The sequence below is a fragment of the Palaemon carinicauda genome, chromosome 6, assembly GCF_036898095.1.
Source record: "Palaemon carinicauda isolate YSFRI2023 chromosome 6, ASM3689809v2, whole genome shotgun sequence".
Classification (NCBI taxonomy): domain Eukaryota; kingdom Metazoa; phylum Arthropoda; class Malacostraca; order Decapoda; family Palaemonidae; genus Palaemon; species Palaemon carinicauda.
Genome location: NC_090730.1, coordinates 147,425,267 through 147,442,766, shown reverse-complemented (window position 1 = coordinate 147,442,766; position 17,500 = coordinate 147,425,267). Strand labels below are relative to the sequence as shown.

At 35.8% G+C, this 17,500-nt stretch overlaps 1 protein-coding gene across 1 annotated transcript in view; it reads left to right on the top strand.

Annotated features, from left to right (window-relative positions):
• Positions 1–17,500, top strand: part of CCDC151 (Coiled-coil domain containing protein 151) — a 197,044-nt gene that overhangs the window by 63,686 nt on the left and 115,858 nt on the right. The window contains exons 3-5 of the mRNA XM_068376116.1: positions 11,710–11,831; positions 12,231–12,389; positions 15,916–16,011. Of these exons, the coding sequence (XP_068232217.1) occupies positions 11,710–11,831; positions 12,231–12,389; positions 15,916–16,011 (377 nt within the window). The remainder of the gene's footprint in view (positions 1–11,709; positions 11,832–12,230; positions 12,390–15,915; positions 16,012–17,500) is intronic.

The following is a 17,500-nucleotide window of genomic DNA, read 5'->3' as shown; positions in this document are numbered from 1 at the left end:
AAGGTCACTCCATGAATGACACAGCAATCAGGACAATGCCCTACGCTCTGACCACATATTATATGATCAGCGCCCCAGCCTCCTCTCCACCCAAGCTAGGACCAGGGGGAGGGGCCAGGCAGTGGCTGCTGATGACTCAGCAGATAGACCTATAGGCTCCCCAAACCCCATTATCCGTAAAAATGGAACTTCTTCCTATACCTGGTTATCATTAAGGCCACATTATTGTTAATGTTTTCATCAAATATATTAATTGTGCGCAAAGCATTTATTCGTTTTCAATACAGTTTATATCATATACCGATAATTACGGAATTTTTAATGGCTTACTTTCCCTCGGACAGGAAAATTCAAGAGAGAAATATGAAAGATTGGGATGTGAAATAAAACAATAACCACGAGAAGAATTGATAACATAAACAGGAAAGGTGTTAATAATAAAGAAAATTTCCTCCACGCATCTACTATAAAGTCAACGCAGCGAAAAAGACCGATATGGGAGGGCACCTGGTTTGAATTAGATCCCCTCATTGATATACCTCACAGAACACCAGCCTGCTCTCTAACCTGTTCCTCATAATCTCTCTCTCTCTCTCTATCCCCAATTAACTGTAACCACTGACGTCAGTTTACTTTTATTCTTATTATTATTCTCTCTCTCGTCTCTCTCTCTCTCTCCTCTCTCTCTCTCTCTCTCTCCAATTAACTGTAACCCACTGACGTCAGTTTACTTTTATTATTCTCTCTCTCTCTCTCTCTCTCTCTCTCTCTCTCTCTCTCTCTCTCTCTCTCTCTCTCTCTCTCTCCAATTAACTGTAACCACTGACGTCAGTTTACTTTTATTGTTATTATTCTCTCTCTCTCTCTCTCTCTCCTCTCTCTCTCTCTCTCTCTCTCTCTCTCTCTCTCTCTCTCTCCAATTAACTGTAACAACTGACGTCAGTTTACTCTTATTATTGTTATTATTCTCTCTCTCTCTCTCTCTCTCTCTCTCCTCTCTCTCTCTATTATTTTCGGATATACACCAATTTCTATATAAAGAGAGAGAATGCAGGAATTGAGAAAGCAAGCCTGTGATCTATGGATATGTGGCATAAGTGGGGGAATTCGATTATAAACCAGCTGCCCTCCCCCTATAGCACTTTCTCACTGCGTTGAGTATAGTAGCAGCATTAAAAAAATGACTATGGGGAGATAACAGTACCAGTTACCTACATCGATCTAAAAGTTGGACAAAGTTAGATATCCCATTGTACTCAGTGCCCAATTATCAAATTAAATTGTATACTGTACTATACAAAATAGTTTTATTCCAAGTTTTCTTTTCTCTCTTCGTTATGGTAAAGATGTTCATTCAGCGTTGGCAATACAAATCCGTTCTTCCTAACATTTTCGTCTATCATTCAATTTGGTTTTCTCGCTTATCTTGATGTTTGAAATAAAAATTAACATCCAATAAAGAAAACGTACGACCAATAAGCCATTATTTAATAAGAAATTTAAGACATTTATCGGCACAACTTCATCAAGATTAAGGAAGAGAAAATCAAAGGAAAGAAATAGCTGCCTTCAGCAAATTTATTGCCTTTTTTACTAAAAATTATCATTCACCACCAGGTGTGTTTCCTGGTCAGCACTTGAACGCTTGAATACTCAAAAATGCTTTTCCAATTGGGGTTGTAGCTTTGCTACTAATAATAATCAAATGAAACGCAAAATAAGATGGAATGAGAGCCGAGATTACTCAATATTGTGTAATAAAATATATTTCTTTAACCTCAATCGTTATGAATTTTATAAAAAAAAAAATATTTAAAAATCCCTCATATCGTCTCTGTAGCAGCAATGCTGTTCATAAACGCGACATATAAACAGTCACGTGTGTTACCTTTGATCTCCATACTTTTGAACATTGTCTTGTATCACATGCATTGCCCAGTAGTCAATTTAACCGACCATATTTTCAACATAAAGACATAGCCCATTCATATCATCTATTCTCATTTACGCTATACACGGTTCATTTGAGGATTTGGAAAATTACCAAAACTAAGAGTAAATATTCAACAAGCGACAGAACTCAAGTCAAAACGAATTGCACAATCCTTTTATATTTACGCCGTTATTAATAGTGACATTTATATTGATCAACTTCAAGAGCCATTCAGTACTATGAGGGCTTGTTGGTTTTGGGACAAAAGTGATCAGCTGCATCTTTGGGTATTGGCCAGGACACCCAGGATCGAATCCTGGGAGAGGACTAGAGCATAGACACGGGATTTATAAAATGCATATATGGAATTTGGGCCATATTATTATTATTATTATTATTATTATTATTATTATTATTATTGTTGTTGTTGTTGTTATTATTATTAATAGCTAAGTTACAACCCTAGTTGGAAAAACAAGATGCTACAACCCCAGGGCTCCAACATGGAGAAATAGCCCAGTGAGGAAAGGCCAAGGACACGAGGAAGCTATTCAGTGAAGAGGTACAACTAGGAGAAAGCCACAAAGTTGCACAAAGTAGACAAAATTAAGGGAGTCTGAACAACAGCGGGACTGATTTAATTTGATAAGTAAAATCATCTGATCCATAAGGCCCGAGGTTGGGGGGTGAGGAGGCCATGCAGTGAGGGAACGGAAACAAAGCAGGAGACTAAAATGTTACTACATAGGACCAAAGGAAGCAAAGAAGACCCTTTATTAACGCCTAAGGAAATGTTAATCAAGTATCAGGTAGTTAACAAACTGTGATGGGCCACACAGAGAAGGGGTAAAAAGAGTATGATGATTTTTTTTTTATAAACATACATACATATATGTAGTAATGTGATGTAAAACTTTAATGTACTGTACTATATATGTATAGAAAATGCCGTTGTTAAAACATTTTTTTTTTTCAAATGCTTCTTTAAGCCTCTGGAATTGAATGAAAATGGCACTGTTTTTCAATTTCGATATAAAGATTACTTGAAAGCCTTCGGCCCAAGTGAAGATACAGTTGGCTATATTAATTCCGGTACACTTCACGGTTAGCTAAGGAGACATCCGACAGCTGCACATTGTCCTAAGTAACGATGTGTTGAGAAGAGAACCTGTTGGCAACGCTTGTAAAGAGGTGATCAACATCTTTTTTTTTTTTATTATTAATTTTACGAAGTGCTGTATCGAAATATATGATGTGGTTAACAGCACTTCGTAAAATTAATAAAATTTCTCTTGCTTGCATCTTTATAATCTCAGGTACTTCGATTTACAGGCAGCGTTGCCAAAAGATTCTCTTTTTTACTGAACAGCGTTACCTGCTACAACGTACTGTACAACTGTCAGATCAGATGTCTCCTTAGCTCCACGTTAAAGTGTACGGAAATTAATGATGCCAATTGTGCAAACATATATATGGGGCACAAGTACGCTACTATAGTCCATTTCTTTTAGCGATGCAGATTTGCACCGACTCGCAGCGGTGCCCTTTTAGCTCGGAAAAGTTTCCTGATCGCTGATTGGTTGGACGAGATAATTCTAACCAATCAGCGATCAGGAAAATTTTCCGAATTAAAAGGGCACCGCTGCGAGTCTGTACAAATCTGCCTCGATAAAAGAAATGGACTATAGTTAATGGCGACTGATGAATAGCTTAGACTTGTAACGATCTTGCTGTGGCTGTCTTCCTTTAACAGGTGGACAGGTGTTGAGGCTTTGTTGAGAGAGAGAGAGAGAGAGAGAGAGAGAGAGAGAGAGAGAGATGCAAGGAGGATGAAGAGTTAGAAAATCATTTTGAAGAAAAAAAAACGTTGAAATACTGAAAAGCTTTGTTGAGAGAGAGAGAGAGAGAGAGAGAGAGAGAGAGAGAGAGAGAGAGAGAGAGAGATGCAAGGAGGATGAAGAGTTAGAAAATCATTTTGAAGAAAAAAAACGTTGAAATACTGAAAAGCTTTGTTGAGAGAGAGAGAGAGAGAGAGAGAGAGAGAGAGAGAGAGAGAGAGAGAGAGAGAGAGAGAGAGAGAGAGAGAGAGAGAGAGTACAAGGAGAATAAAGTTGGAAAATATCAGATTGAAGAAACAATACGTTGAAAAATTAAAAAGCTTCGGGGAGAGAGAGAGAGAGAGATGCAAGGAGGATAAAAAGTTGGAAAATCAGTACGAAGAAACAATACGTTGAAATATTTAAAAAATACTATGATGAGAGAGAGAGAGAGAGAGAGAGAGAGAGAGAGAGAGAGAGAGAGAGAGAGAGAGAGAGAGAGAGAGAGAGAGAGAAAATTAGGTTGGTTGGAACCGTTTTTGCGTGTTCATTACAAGTCACCGCTTTTGTTCCGAGATGAGAGAACAGTTTCTTTGCAACACTTTCTTTTCAGTTCAGTTCTTTTTCGTCGGTCTGTTTTCCAGTTCTTGCCATCCTCGACGCCAAATTATGCCAAATCAATTAGTACAACAATCAGTCAACTTGACTCTCACTTATGACAAGCCATTATCTTTCCCCCTCTTAATGTTTTTCCTCCCTATCCCCCTTATATGAATACTGCACCCTCCCCCCGTCCCCCCCCCCTCTATCTCTCCAATAATAGTCTTAATCCTCAAACAACACTGTAAACTGACTAAATGGCTTTGCATTCTCACGTCACAGATCCCATTGTTCTCGGATGGAACTTGTTTACATAACAGCACAAACGAGCAGAAGGGGAGACAGTTCTCTTGCTGATTGCCATTTTTTTTTTCATGTACCCAAAGCGCGGGAAGCGGACCGGTCTTGGTATGCTTTTAATGTTCTCCATGCATTTAGCCGTCTCTATTGTCATTGGAGCAAATGGGTTTCTTCTTCTTCTTTTTCTTCTTTTTGGAATGACTTCGCACAATTCCCAGAAGATTCGGGTTATTTTTCAACACGGTTGCTGCTAATGGAGAAATAAATATTCACGGAGCAGGGGAAGGAAGAGAAGACGATGGATTGGCGACCTAAGAAAAAATTGCGGGTACAGACTGGCTTAGAAAGATCATAAACAGACGCGTGTGGTAGAACATATTTGAGGACTTTATCCTGCAGTGGACTGGTAACGGCTGTTGATAATGATGACACAGATAAAAGCTACCAATATCTTTTAGTGTTTAACCACACTTGGAAATGTTTCATTATATATAAACTTTGGGGTAAGACAAATTACAGTTCTTAGTTGCAATATAAAATATATATCCCACAAGAATTAAACTTTTCAGCGGGTGTCAACAACAGTAATTAAATGAAGGCAAATGGAAACCAGGAAGATACAGGATTGTATGGAGGAAAGGACGGATGAGAAAATTCAAATGGATATCTTGAAATAAATTGTAATCACAAAACAGTTGAGCAATAATATGCGACAAAATTGTCATGCTCCAGTCTCTCCATATGAACCAAACCATATGACGTCATTAATCCATCTTTACATGTATTATTATTATTATTATTATTATTATTATTATTATCATTAATAATTGCTAACTCTATTTGAAAAAGCAGAATGTTATAAGCCTGGGGTCTCCGACAGGGAAAATAGCTTAGTGAGGAAAGAAAACAAGGAAACATTTTAAGAACATTAACATTAAAATAAATATCTCCTATATAATCTATAAAAAACATTAATAAAACAAGAGGAAGAGAAATAAGATAGAATAGTGTGCCCAAGTGTACCCTCAAGCAAGAGAACTCTAACCCAAGACAGTGGAAGACCATGGTACAGAGGATATGGCACTACCCAAGACTAGAGTACAATGGCTTGATTTTGAAATGTCCTTCTCCTGGAAAAGCTGCTTACCATACCTAAAAAGTCTCTTCTACCTTTACCAAGAGTAAAGTGGCCACTGAACAATTACAGTGAAGTAACCCCTTGAGTGAAGAAGAGTTGTTTGGTAATCTCAGTGTTGTCAGGTGTATGAGGACAGAGGAGAATATGTAAAGAATAGGCCAGGCTATTCGGTGTGTGTGTGTGTAGGCAAAGGGAAAGTGAACCGTAACCAGAGAGAAGGATCCAATGTAGTAGTCTGGCCAATCAAAGGACCCCATAGCTCTCTAGTGGTAGTATCTCAACGGGAGCTGGTGCCCTGGCCAACCTACTACCTTTAGTCTACCCCTATTTCATTTTTATATATCTCATTTCCCCTTTTCACTTTTTACACCGCACATGCTACACCGTTAATTCAATTTAGTAGCTTCATGTTTGTTTTCTCAATTTCAATATTCACACTTTACTCAAATCAAGTGGAGAATATATAATTCAGAACTGCTACGAGATAGAAGGAGGTATAGAAAGGGTTGTATAGATGGGGACACAAGAGAATTAGGCTTTGAAATCTAGGGTGTGTGTGTGTGTGTGTGTGTGTGTGTGTGTGTGTGTGTGTGTGTGTGTGTGTGTGTGTGTGTGTGTGTGTGTGTGTGTGTAGGTTTGAAGGACTGTTGTGCCTCTGTGTAGATGCAATGGGTGACTGATCTTATCGAAATTTTATTATTTTAGTTGAAAGATGAACGAGGCAGTGGCTCATGTGTTTTTTCCCTGGCGTCATCCACTGTTAAGGAAAAAAATAAAGCAGAGATAAAGGGAAATTAAAACCGAAGGAAAACAAAATAAATCAACTAAAATCATATAAAAATTGACACAGCAGTAAACTAAAATACCAAAGTATAATCAAATTAAAGGACCAATATACTAAATCATGATATTACAAATACAACACAAAGACAATAACATTTAAAAGTAAGTAGCAAATAGAGTAAAAAGGTTTACCGTCACAAGGAACCAAAGCAATGAAGATACAACTGGTGAGGTTATTGCATAATGTTAGTTTTCACAACTTTCCAACAAATCATCTGGCCCAATCAACAGCATTTTTAATCTTATTACCGCTACTAAGTGAATATTATAATGAAAATTAACATATAATCACATGAGTAATATATATAGATTTATATCCTACATTGGGCTTGAACCCAGTGCAATAGTTAGGTTCCAACTACTTGTATATGGCTTTTGTTGGTCCAAGGTGAAGTAGAAATTTAATTTCAATGTAAGATCAATGATAAAAATAATCCCAGCATAAAAAATGGGGTAAATTTTAACCCTCAACTGAAACATACGACATAATCACTCAAGCACACTATTCTATCTTATTTTTCTTCCTCTTGTTTTGTTAATTTTTTATAGTTTATATAGGAGATATCTATTTTAATGTCGTTACTCTTCTTCTTAAAGTATTTTATATTCATTTTTTCCTTTCCTTAGTGGGCTATTTTCCCTGTTGGGACCCCTGGGCTTATAGCATCTTGCTTTCCAACTAGGGTTGTAGCTTAGCAAGTAATACTAATAATAATCGTAAATTGTATCACTTAAACATTACCTGAAAAACGTTCATAAGATAAATACTTAGACATTACCTGAAAAACGTTCATAAGATAAATACTTAGACATTACCTGAAAAACGTTCATAAGATAAATACTTAGACATTACCTGAAAAACGTTCATAAGATAAATACTTAGACATTACCTGAAAAACGTTCATAAGAGATTGAAATTTAATTTCATAAGATTCTGAAACACAAGGAACTGAATGACGTAGTAGAAACACAATTCACCACAACACTGATGTTGCTCTGTTTTAACGAAGCGAAGACTTTCACGTTGCAAGAGAAAAAATTTACCCGGATGTCATTTTTTTTTCCCTCATTGCTATTGATCAAGCTTCCCACTACCTAATCTATTGATGTGGATGATACATCAAAGGCGAGTCAAAAAATAGCTGCTGATATAAAAATAGATAAGATATAAAAGAACATTTAAACATTGTATCTAAGAAAAAAATAGTTTTTGTTGTGAATGTCAAGGTTACAAATATAGCTTTTGAAGTTATAAACAATGAAGCGAACAAATTAATCTTTTATTTATTTATTTAGTGACAAGGATTTTAGCTTATGACTATAATTGCCATGCATTACGTGGCTCCATTTTCGGGAAATATGAAATTATTAAAAACAAGACTTCTACAGAATAGAGTATATTTATGCATGGAAGTAAAATGGGTTCAAACGATGAATGATACGCAGAGTAAAAAAATATACATAAATAATCGTGTTTTAGCTGTCATATTCTGAGAAAAATCTTCAAGATTTTTTCCTACAATAGACTAAAAAACGGATTATTTTGATTTCTACTTCACACAAAATAAATTAAGCAACCAATCGACGAAAACTAATGTTAAAAATCTGTGGTAAAAACGGTAAAAATACTGGAATAAATGTTGCCAGACATTTACCGTTTTAACAAGGGACATATTGACATAAGTGAGTGATATTACAGTCACCAACCCGTAAAATATAATAACTAAGTAATGTAAAAATTACGGTCGCCTGTATCTTAATGAGAGACGGCTGAGAACAGTATATTTTTTTTACGGAGAATTTCCGATTAAAATTACGGCTTTTTAACAGTGTAAAGAACATCAATAGTATTTCATTCAAGGTATTTCCATTCTTTCAACTCTACCTATATCCGTTTGAATCTGCAGATTGTTTCAGAACGTGGATACTTATTCCTGTGTAATAAACCTAACACTGGGCTTAAAAGTAATAAGTAATGTGTAAAAGAAAAATCTTATCATTAACAAAACCCAAATGTCCACGATAGAAATAATTTTGGAATGAGTTATTTGGATGATATACAAACTTATTTCAAGCGAACCACTTTTCTAGACTGAGGGAAATGTCTTTGTCCCGGAAACAATAAAATAATCCTAGACGTATTTCACGTTGCCATTAAAGCATGCTAAGAGCCCTTATCCAAAAAAAATATATATTTTCCAGAGTAATTGACATTGAGCAATGACTCCGTTCCCAAAGAAAATACAACTTATTTCTGAAAACTGGAATTACAACAACTATGGTCACAAATGTTGGAATAAAACGAGTGCCAAGTGAAGATACCAATAAAGGTAGCTCTATCCAAACATTAAGCCTCACGCTATTAGAGACCTGATTTTCAAGTTATTATTAAAGTGTTCTGAACCTAGATCTTTACTTCCTGATATAGTTCAAGCCCAGTTAGAAACCAATTTGGCAACAGTGAAGTGCCTTCTGTATCTTTTAATGTTGTTGAAAATTATCTATGTTCTGGCTGTTCCAAATTGTTATCCACTAGAAAATAATCTCAAACTTTGTAGCTTTGGTTCAAAGCGACACAGCAGAAAGTTACGCTGCTTGGTGTTTCACAGTACAACTGCAGAGCACCTTCCTTATTTAATCGTTATTGGTGATATAATTAGTGACCTTGAAAAAGAGACATACTGGTACGTGAATGGTGGAACCTTTCAGCAAAATTTTTTCTGCTCTCAAGTGAAATTAAGTAGCTGCCATTATAAACAAATATGGTTTAGTCTGAAAATTACGAGTCCAACTGCAGTAAATAAAGACTACTGGAAGCCCCAATCTTGTATCCATTCGCAGATTCACTTTGTATAGTTAACACTATTAATGATTTCGACCATCTGATGATCGCTGGCATTACTTCTGACTAGAAGCCAGTAAAGTTAGGAGTCAGAGGTAACATATGTGACATTCCTTGCAACTGGAAAGGGGAAGTCCGCTAGAAGAGTAGCAGATATGGAATTAGCAAAAAGGAGGTCAAATAAGAAGAACCACAAAATCATGAAGAGGCAAGGGTCATTACTGGAATTCAGGCAGAGGCAAAAGTACACATGGCAAACGAATTGCGAGTTTTACCCTATTCTTAAAACCACAATGGGAACCTGATATGAACAAAAATAACTAATGATGGTGATTACCTAGAAAATTATTTCTTAATTTCAAAAGCATTTACTCGAGTCTATCCCTCGACTCCACGTTATGCTTTTTACAAATGTGGAGACTTTCTAGCCAAATTATTTGTATTTTCAATTGTATATATGATGATGATGACCACAATATGGGGCTTGACTCTCCATGCGTACATGGTTTTCCTTATCTAAGGGGCACTCTTATTTTACTTTGTAGAATTGACTGGATAAATTTCCAATTCATCTACAGGTCTTCATTTTGTCGACCATGGATCTCTTGAGGACTTCTTACCTCTAAGTCATTCTCGTTTGACATGCAGTACTTCGTACGCTCATAATTTTCTTGATGTAGCAAGGAAGTGGTCAATATAAGTGTTAATTCATATGAATTATAATGCATCTCGGTCAGCTACATCTCCTAATATCCTTCCTCATCTCGTGGATCTGTAAGTCAGTTTTATATTATCTAAATAGATACTGATATCTTAACGCAGTTTACTTTTAGTGTTATACAATGCCAGGTTAGATTTAGGTTGGTATAACCAGTCTGAGCTGCATAAAGGTTTAAAGGCTTAAAGGCCGCTCATGAATGGCAGAGGCAGGGGACAGTAACATTGCCCAATAGAGCAGGATAATGCCCTAGAGACTGACCATATATACATTATGATCAGCGCCCAAGCCCCCTCTCCACCCAAGCTAGGATAAAGGAGGGCCAGGCAATGGCTACTGATGACTCAGCAGACAGACCTATAGCCTCCCCTAAACCCCTCATCCTTAGCTCACAGGATGGTGAGGTTGCAGCGATCAAAGAAACTAACGAGTCTGTCGTTCACCAGTCAGGGACGTTACCACCTCGGCCACCATAAGAAATAGATATAGTCACGTTAGTCCATAACACAACTTGTTTAAATCTCTATGATAGTGCTTTTGCATACTTGCCGGATATATAAGACAGAGACCAAGACTACTCCTTTACTTTATATAAAGTCTGCCTTAAAAATATGTAAGATGTGTGGTGGGAATTTTCCCCCATTTATTACTGAATTATATTAAGAATTCCCAGTCAGACAGACAATGAACTTCACCCACCTTGCAACTTTACACTGGGTGGAATGAGAGTGAGTGGCCCAATGGAATTGGTCAGTATCACATTAACAGTAATGAGAGTGACACACCAATTTGTTGAGCCCTCTTAGGCTGGAAATCTTATCTTACTGAGAAAAACAAGAAGTGAAAAATGCTTGGTTAATTGTCCAGTAAATAGAAAGTTAATGATAGCTATTCAATACGAAAAGAGTCAAAATGATGTCTAAACTTTTTTCCTAACTAGATAACACTTCATATTATGAAGTGTTATCTAGTTATGAAGTTCATAATATGCTTTGTATCGCATGACTGAAATGCAACGTAATAAAAATATGTCAATAAAGTGAAAATTTCTTTTAATTCCTTAAAATGCTTTATCGATTATTAAAAATGTTACAAACAAATAAGTATACTTTAGACTATTACCACTGTGCTAGTGTATTCTAAAGTGGCTTTACGATCTCATGGAACATTCTGATAAGTTTGTTCTTAAATAGGAGATGAAAACGGCAACAAGACAAAGTTGAGGAATTTGAACTGCTATATGGGAAGGAGCTGACAAAAAAAAAAAAAAAAATAAAAAAAAAATAAAATTAGTAGGCAGGTGGGCATGCTCCTTAGGCAAAAAGGACTCAACATAGAACCTTTACTACTCTATAAATCATGCTACTTAGGGCACTATATGCGCCAATTCCATACAGAATTAGAACACCCTTGCACATTTAAAGGTTGAAAAGCAGTATGCTATTCACAGCTGTCAACTGTACATGGAGGTTTGGTTTTAATCTTTGCAGTAAATATATATTTTGATTTTTTTTTCAGAGGGAGCAAGCAAAGCCTTCTATGAGGAGAGCGAGGCAGAGAAGCAAACTAACAAGACATCCATCATTTCGCTCAGAGGAGATATCAAACTTCTTCATGTCAAAATTGAAGAATCTAAACAGGTAACTGAACCAGATGGAATCTACAAACGAAGTTAGACTTCTTGCATTGGGAAAAAATGAAAATACAAACAATCTTGCAATGATAGCACTGGCCCTTAAAATTCATTCTACTCAAACTAATGATTCAGTAGAAATAACTATGCTTGCACTGAATGGATCAAACGCAAAGTATACTGTTTAAGAGTCATCCACTGTATACTGTATATGACATTATCTCTTAATAAAAGCAAACATACCGCTATTACCATAAATCAAAAATAACATCAGTGCTTAAAAACATTTGCAATAAACAGTAAGAAAAATAGCATATTAAAAGAAAATAATTTGTGAGATGAAGATTACCTTAATCTTTTTAGTTTTATATCCTATGTTTCTTTCCCCACATTTTTACCTCATTAGGGTAGCGAACGGAGTGTGGAAAAAGTCCTGCAGCAGCGGAGGAGAGCCAACAGCGCTCCCTGTCGAGTGAAGAAGGCAGACGGTACTATCAAAGCATCAGAATACAAATTACACGATTTGGTCAAAAGGCTCAACTTCCTTCAACACGCTTCAAAGCAGGTATGTGCTTCTCCAAAGATATGTTAGTTAAGGAGACTTTCTACCCTTCTTACTTAACATTTTACAAGGCTGTATTTGGCGTCTCGGGTTTCATAATCCTGTGAATTTTTTTTTTTTTTTTTTTTTTTTTAGGAGACTTTCTACCCTTCTTACTTAAAATTTTACAAGGGCTGTATTTGGCTTCTCGGGTTTCATGTTTCATAATCCTGATTTTTTTTTTTTAATAAAGAAGTCGGTCTGCTATAACCTTGTAAGAAGCATGTACAAGTAGATAGTACAAAGAATGATGATAATTCGGCCTCAATGAAGAGGAAACTTCGCCACTAACAAAGAAAATTAGTTTTGGAAAGGTGTAATTATATTTGAAATAGAGTAGTGGGCAAATCGCATAACAAGTGAGATGGGTAATCGATAAGGTAAGCAGCTGCTGGAAAATAGAAATACGAGGTTTGGACTACAAGTGAAGTTATGGGTTAAGTTATAGGTGCTCAGTAAAGCAGTATATATGGAAGTAACTGGGCAGAGACACACAGAATGATTCAGGAAATCATGTTAAAAGCAATAGAAGAACATAATATGGAAAAACTGACGTAAGGCTGTCTATGTTGATGAAGTTTAATAACAGAATTCACGTTTAATTTCTTGTCCTGTAAAGGTTTAGCCCTTTTGGTCTTCACATAAAAAAACCACAAGCCGTTCAAAACAGTTACTGTGGGTTAAGTTATGGGTGCTCAGTAAAGCAGTATATATGGAAGTAACTGGGCAAAGACACACACAGTGATTCAGGAAAACATGTTAAAAGCAATAGAAAAACATAATATGGAAAAACTGACGTAAGGCTGTCTATGTTGATGAAGTTTAATAACAGAATTCACATTTAATTTCATGTCCTGTAAAGGTTTAGCCCTTTTGGTCTTCACATAAAAAAACCACAAGCCGTTCAAAACAGTTACTGTGGGTTAAGTTATGGGTGCTCAGTAAAGCAGTATATATGGAAGTAACTGGGCAAAGACACACACAGTGATTCAGGAAAACATGTTAAAAGCAATAGAAAAACATAATATGGAAAACCTGACGTAAGGCTCTCTATGTTGATGAAGTTTAATAACAGAATTCACGTTTAATTTCATGTCCTGTAAAGGTTTAGCCCTTTTGGTCTTCACATAAAAAAACCACAAGCCGTTCAAAACAGTTACTGTGGGTTAAGTTATGGGTGCTCAGTAAAGCAGTATATATGGAAGTAACTGGGCAAAGACACACACAGTGATTCAAGAAAACATGATAAAAGCAATAGAAAAATATAATATGGAAAACCTGACGTAAGGCTCTCTATGTTGATGAAGTTTAATAACAGAATTCACATTTAATTTCATGTCCTGTAAAGGTTTAGCCCTTTTGGTCTTCACATAAAAAAACCACAAGCCGTTCAAAACAGTTACTGTGGGTTAAGTTATGGGTGCTCAGTAAAGCAGTATATATGGAAGTAACTGGGCAAAGACACACACAGTGATTCAAGAAAACATGATAAAAGCAATAGAAAAACATAATATGGAAAACCTGACGTAAGGCTGTCTATGTTGATGAAGTTTAATAACAGAATTCACATTTAATTTCTTGTCCTGTAAAGGTTTAGCCCTTTTGGTCTTCACAAAAAAAAACCACAAGCCGTTCAAAACAGTTACTGTGGGTTAAGTTATGGGTGCTCAGTAAAGCAGTATATATGGAAGTAACTGGGCAAAGACACACACAGTGATTCAGGAAAACATGTTAAAAGCAATAGAAAAACATAATATGGAAAAACTGACGTAAGGCTGTCTATGTTGATGAAGTTTAATAACAGAATTCACATTTAATTTCATGTCCTGTAAAGGTTTAGCCCTTTTGGTCTTCACATAAAAAAACCACAAGCCGTTCAAAACAGTTACTGTGGGTTAAGTTATGGGTGCTCAGTAAAGCAGTATATATGGAAGTAACTGGGCAAAGACACACACAGTGATTCAGGAAAACATGTTAAAAGCAATAGAAAAACATAATATGGAAAACCTGACGTAAGGCTCTCTATGTTGATGAAGTTTAATAACAGAATTCACGTTTAATTTCATGTCCTGTAAAGGTTTAGCCCTTTTGGTCTTCACATAAAAAAACCACAAGCCGTTCAAAACAGTTACTGTGGGTTAAGTTATGGGTGCTCAGTAAAGCAGTATATATGGAAGTAACTGGGCAAAGACACACACAGTGATTCAAGAAAACATGATAAAAGCAATAGAAAAATATAATATGGAAAACCTGACGTAAGGCTCTCTATGTTGATGAAGTTTAATAACAGAATTCACATTTAATTTCATGTCCTGTAAAGGTTTAGCCCTTTTGGTCTTCACATAAAAAACCACAAGCCGTTCAAAACAGTTACTGTGGGTTAAGTTATGGGTGCTCAGTAAAGCAGTATATATGGAAGTAACTGGGCAAAGACACACACAGTGATTCAAGAAAACATGATAAAAGCAATAGAAAAACATAATATGGAAAACCTGACGTAAGGCTGTCTATGTTGATGAAGTTTAATAACAGAATTCACATTTAATTTCCTGTAATGTAAAGGTTTAGCCCTTTTGGTCTTCACATAAAAAAACCACAAGCCGTTCAAAACAGTTACTGTGGGTTAAGTTATGGGTGCTCAGTAAAGCAGTATATATGGAAGTAACTGGGCAAAGACACACACAGTGATTCAGGAAAACATGTTAAAAGCAATAGAAAAACATAATATGGAAAACCTGACGTAAGGCTCTCTATGTTGATGAAGTTTAATAACAGAATTCACATTTAATTTCCTGTAATGTAAAGGTTTAGCCCTTTTGGTCTTCACATAAAAAACCACAAGCCGTTCAAAACAGTTACTGTACCTTCATCGTGATATAGTAACGAAGCTCAATATAAATTGGACCCTTTATAATTTTCCAGAAATAATCGATTTTCTCATTACTTCGTTTTAAAAAGCAAGCATTTACATATCTTACAGTCTCTTGTAGGCCAAAAATTTTGATATTAGTCTGCTCAAGATAACATAGATTACTTGAAATGATTACATCATTATTTCATAAGACTGTATAGTTTTAAAGCCAATATTTTTTTTTTCATTATGAAATCGATGTAAATTCCTTAAACTATCATGAAACTCCTTGTTTGCTAATAGCATTAGTAATTTTCTTTATATTCTTTATCTACCTCACTAAAAGATTTACTTATTTATAATTTCGGTTCATCTTTCTTATTACAATTCTCACTACGTCATCCATAGCTTTGAGTTTTATCTTGTACCTTAACCCCTCTATCAATAATTTGCAATCATTTCCTGACTATTCTATTGTACTGAGAGAGAGAGAGAGAGAGAGAGAGAGAGAGAGAGAGAGAGAGAGAGAGAGAGAGAGAGAGAGAGAGAGAGAGAGAGAGAGAGAGAATTAGCACATACAGAATGACTACCTTCCCTAGTCTCTTCAACAGATTATCTTAATCTTGTTACACGCAACAGCGGGAAGAACGCCTCAATTCGTTAAACAAACAGCTGGAGGAAGCGGCATCGGAGAAAGCACAAGAAGAACAGCAAACCATCGAACAACTACAGCAGGTTAGTCGTTACCTGTAGTCTTGCACGAAGCTTCAAGTTTATACAGCTTATTTCACTCGGACTTCCTGGCCAACCAGAGGGATTCATATAAAAAATGAGACTTCAAGATAACTAAAAAAAAAAAAAAAGATCAAATTCTTAACTAACAAACGCAATACATGAAAACCTCTCTGAAACTTTCTTTTTCTTATTCAATTATTATTATTATTATTATTATTATTATTATTATTATTATTATTATTATTATTATTATTATTATTATTATTATTATTATTTGCTAAGCCACAACCCTATAGTCCATTTCTTTTATCGAGGCAGATTTGCACAGACTCGCAGCGGTGCCCTTTTAGCTCGGAAAATTTTCCTGATCGCTGATTGGTTAGAATTATCTCGTCCAACCAATCAGCGATCAGGAAACTTTTCCGAGCTAAAAGGGCACCGCTGCAAGTCGGTGCAAATCTGCATCGCTAAAAGAAATTGACTATAGTTGAAAAAACAGGATGCTACAAGCCCAGGGGCTCCAACAGGGAAAATAGCTCAGTGAGGAAAGGAAAATAAAATACTTTAAGAAGAGTAACAACTATAAATTGGTCTTTTCTTCTTAAATGTTCCTAGTTGAGGTGTTACCCTTCTGTCTTTGTTAATAATAATAATAATAATAATAATAATAATTCTTGGTTACACGAGTAACGTGAGATCTGGGATGAAAATAAAATTTTCAATAAAACTTGAACGTAGTTAAATTAAATCAGACCAGCGGAAGCCTAGAAATGAAAATGAAAATATATATTAGCTTTCGTTCACCTGGCCAGCCAGTAAAAGAAAGCTAATTTCATTATGGAAAAAAAAATTGCTCTGGAATGTCTGGATAGCGGTGAATACAGAGGATAGGAGCTTCATGAAGTTGTTAGCCACTGATGCTAAAGGTGAATGAGAGGAAGCCATAATTCAAGGGATACAATCTGGCAACTATTCTATCTAATTTCTCTTCTTTTTGTTTTGTTATAGTTTTTCAAGTTTATATAGGAAATATTTGTTTAGGTGTTGTTGCTGTTCTTAAAATATTTAATTTTTCCTTGTTTCCTTTCCTCACTGGGCTATTTTCTCTGTTGGAGCCCTTGGCCTTATAGCATCCTGCTGTTCCAACTGGGGTTGTAGCTTAGCAAGCAGTAGTACTAATAATAATAATAATAATAATAATAATAATAATAATAATAATAGTATATAAAATGGAGTATGGTTATGAACGTTACTTTGGATAATGTGATATGGGGCCCATAAAAGATGACAGACATGATTAGAACGTAGCTTAATGGATCCAAGAGGAACTGTTTCCACGCGGGTGACAAAGTAATTTACTAACTCTATACTGTATTGTATGTAATGAACTTCTCAACTGGAAGAAAGATATAAGAATAGTTAATATGATGTAGGGCTGGGGGAGCCAATAAGTCTACCTCCCGAGTCACCAGCAGCCATTGCCTAGCTA